The sequence below is a fragment of the Babylonia areolata genome, chromosome 19, assembly GCF_041734735.1.
Source record: "Babylonia areolata isolate BAREFJ2019XMU chromosome 19, ASM4173473v1, whole genome shotgun sequence".
NCBI classification, from domain to species: domain Eukaryota; kingdom Metazoa; phylum Mollusca; class Gastropoda; order Neogastropoda; family Buccinidae; genus Babylonia; species Babylonia areolata.
Window position 1 is genome coordinate 63,986,348 of NC_134894.1, and position 2,500 is coordinate 63,988,847.

The 2,500-nt window shown below is 49.9% G+C and overlaps 1 protein-coding gene across 1 annotated transcript in view; it reads right to left on the reverse strand.

Moving 5' to 3' along the window:
• The window catches only part of LOC143294403 (uncharacterized), a 49,936-nt gene that overhangs the window by 33,270 nt on the left and 14,166 nt on the right, over nucleotides 1-2,500 (reverse strand). The window contains exon 5 of the mRNA XM_076605881.1: nucleotides 2,333-2,401. Within this exon, the coding sequence (XP_076461996.1) occupies nucleotides 2,333-2,401 (69 nt within the window). The remainder of the gene's footprint in view (nucleotides 1-2,332; nucleotides 2,402-2,500) is intronic.

A 2,500-nucleotide genomic window follows, 5' to 3' on the forward strand; every position in this document is an offset into this window, starting at 1 on the left:
TTTCCCACAGACACACCACCAGGCTGAAACGTCGGAGTCCAATGCCTTTCCCACAGACACACCACCAGGCTGAAACGTCGGAGTTCAATGCCTTTCCCACAGACACACCACCAGGCTGAAACGTCGGAGTCCAATGCCTTTCCCACAGACACACCACCAGGCTGAAACGTCGGAGTCCAATGCCTTTCCCACAGACACACCACCAGGCTGAAACGTCGGAGTCCAATGCCTTTCCCACAGACACACCACCAGGCTGAAACGTCGGAGTCCAATGCCTTTCCCACAGACACACCACCAGGCTGAAACGTCGGAGTCCAATGCCTTTCCCACAGACACACCACCAGGCTGAAACGTCGGAGTCCAATGCCTTTCCCACAGACACACCACCAGGCTGAAACGTCGGAGTCCAATGCCTTTCCCACAGACACACCACCAGGCTGAAACGTCGGAGTCCAATGCCTTTCCCACAGACACAACACCAGGCTGAAACGTCGGAGTCCAATGCCTTTCCCACAGACACACCACCAGCCTGAAACGTCGGAGTCCAATGCCTTTCCCACAGACACACCACCAGGCTGAAAAGTCGGAGTCCAATGCCTTTCCCACAGACACACCACCAGGCTGAAACGTCAGAGTCCAATGCCTTTCCCACAGACACACCACCAGCCTGAAACGTCGGAGTCCAATGCCTTTCCCACAGACACACCACCAGGCTGAAACGTCGGAGTCCAATGCCTTTCCCACAGACACACCACCAGGCTGAAACGTGTCCTCGAACCCTGATCACTGAATGACAGTGAACCGCCTGCACGTTGACCCACTGAACCGTCAATTTCAGTACTTTTTCTGTGGTTTTTCCACAATAGTACATGGCAGGGAAGCCTGCCAAGGCTATCAACTCTCGACAGTTGAATGAGTTAACTCACTCTGGACGAAAGGCCCCAGTCGAGACCCTACTGTTCACAACTGTTTCAGACGAAGGGCCCCAATCTGGACCTTAAATAGTTTTCAATTTTTGGAGTGGCACCTAACTTCCATAATGAAGTTATGAGCTAAGAATATCTTAACTGACCTTTCCACTCTCCACAGCGACCAGTAAATGCAGTGTGTGTTGCTGTGCTTACCAGCAGGAGAGCTATTTTCACAGCGACTGGTTCATGTCAACAGTGCATGTCAACAATGGCATCTGACCCAGTTTTGTCTCAGTCACAAGGCAATCTTCCGCCTGAGGACTGGACACAACCGCCTGCTCCACCACACGCACACAAAATTTGGCATTGGACAGTTGGAGAGTGTCCTTGTGGTGAGGGACCAATGACAACCGACCACATCCTTCAAAACTGTAGGACGCATGCAGTATCCAGGAGGAAGAACTGGCCAACACCGACAGCAGTGGAAGCCAAACTGTACGGCACCCTGGAGGAGCTGCGATGGACGGCAGCCTTCATCGAGGACACCGGGCTGCTTATCTAATGGGAGGCGAACGAGGAAGAAGAAGAAGTCACAAGGCAGACAACTGAATGAGATGAACCGGCCCTACGTGGCTGTATATCATTCTGAATTTAATCTGTTTCAAACTCTGTGCTTTCCAGGTTCATTTACAAGTCATTAGTGTGTGCAAATTTCAAACAAAAGATATGGATACTTTCATCAACTAACTGTATGATTGCATAAAAAGGGAGGGAGTTATATGTTTTGTCCCCAACTAACTTGTTATCTAACTGATCAGTGTGGAAGTTTTCACTTCATGAATTCTAACATTTGTTTCTTGGTGATTTTATTTCGTACCCGACGGGCGCAATGTCCGAGTGGTTAAAGTGCTGGACTTTCAATCTGAGGGTTCCGGGTTCGAATCACGGCGATGGTGCCTGGTGGGTTACCTCCCAGGTCAACATATGTGCAGACCTGCTAGTGCCTGAACCCCCCTTCATGTGTATACGCAAGCAGAAGATCAAATACGCACATTAAAGATCCTGTAATCCATGTCAGCGTTCGGTGGGTTATGGAAACAAGAACATACCCAGCACACACACCCCCAAAAGCAGAGTATGGCTGCCTACATGGCAAGGTAAAAACGGTCATGCACGTAAAAGTCCACTGGTGTACATGTGTACATATGAGAGAACATGGGAGTTGCAGATCACAAACACAGAAGAAGAAGATTTGTTACCCACACAAACGGGTCATTTGTGAGGAAAGTCTGGGGGTCTAAGGGACAGTGCTGAATGAGTCAGATCAAACTCCCCACACACTTCATCCAACCACCTGCTTTCCCCACACAACCGCTCTGCCCAGAAAGGAATCATTGTAAAGGGGGATAACTGTGCCATACCTCTGGGGGTGAGACCATGGGGAGAGGGGGTAGAGGTGGAGGCCCGTCCTCACAGTCATCGTACACTTCCTGAAACAAAACAGCTGTCATGTACAACGCTTCAAGCACACTGTGTTGGTGGATTTTCCTTTTCTTGAAATCATATGCTTGGCTGTGTTCTGCAATTTG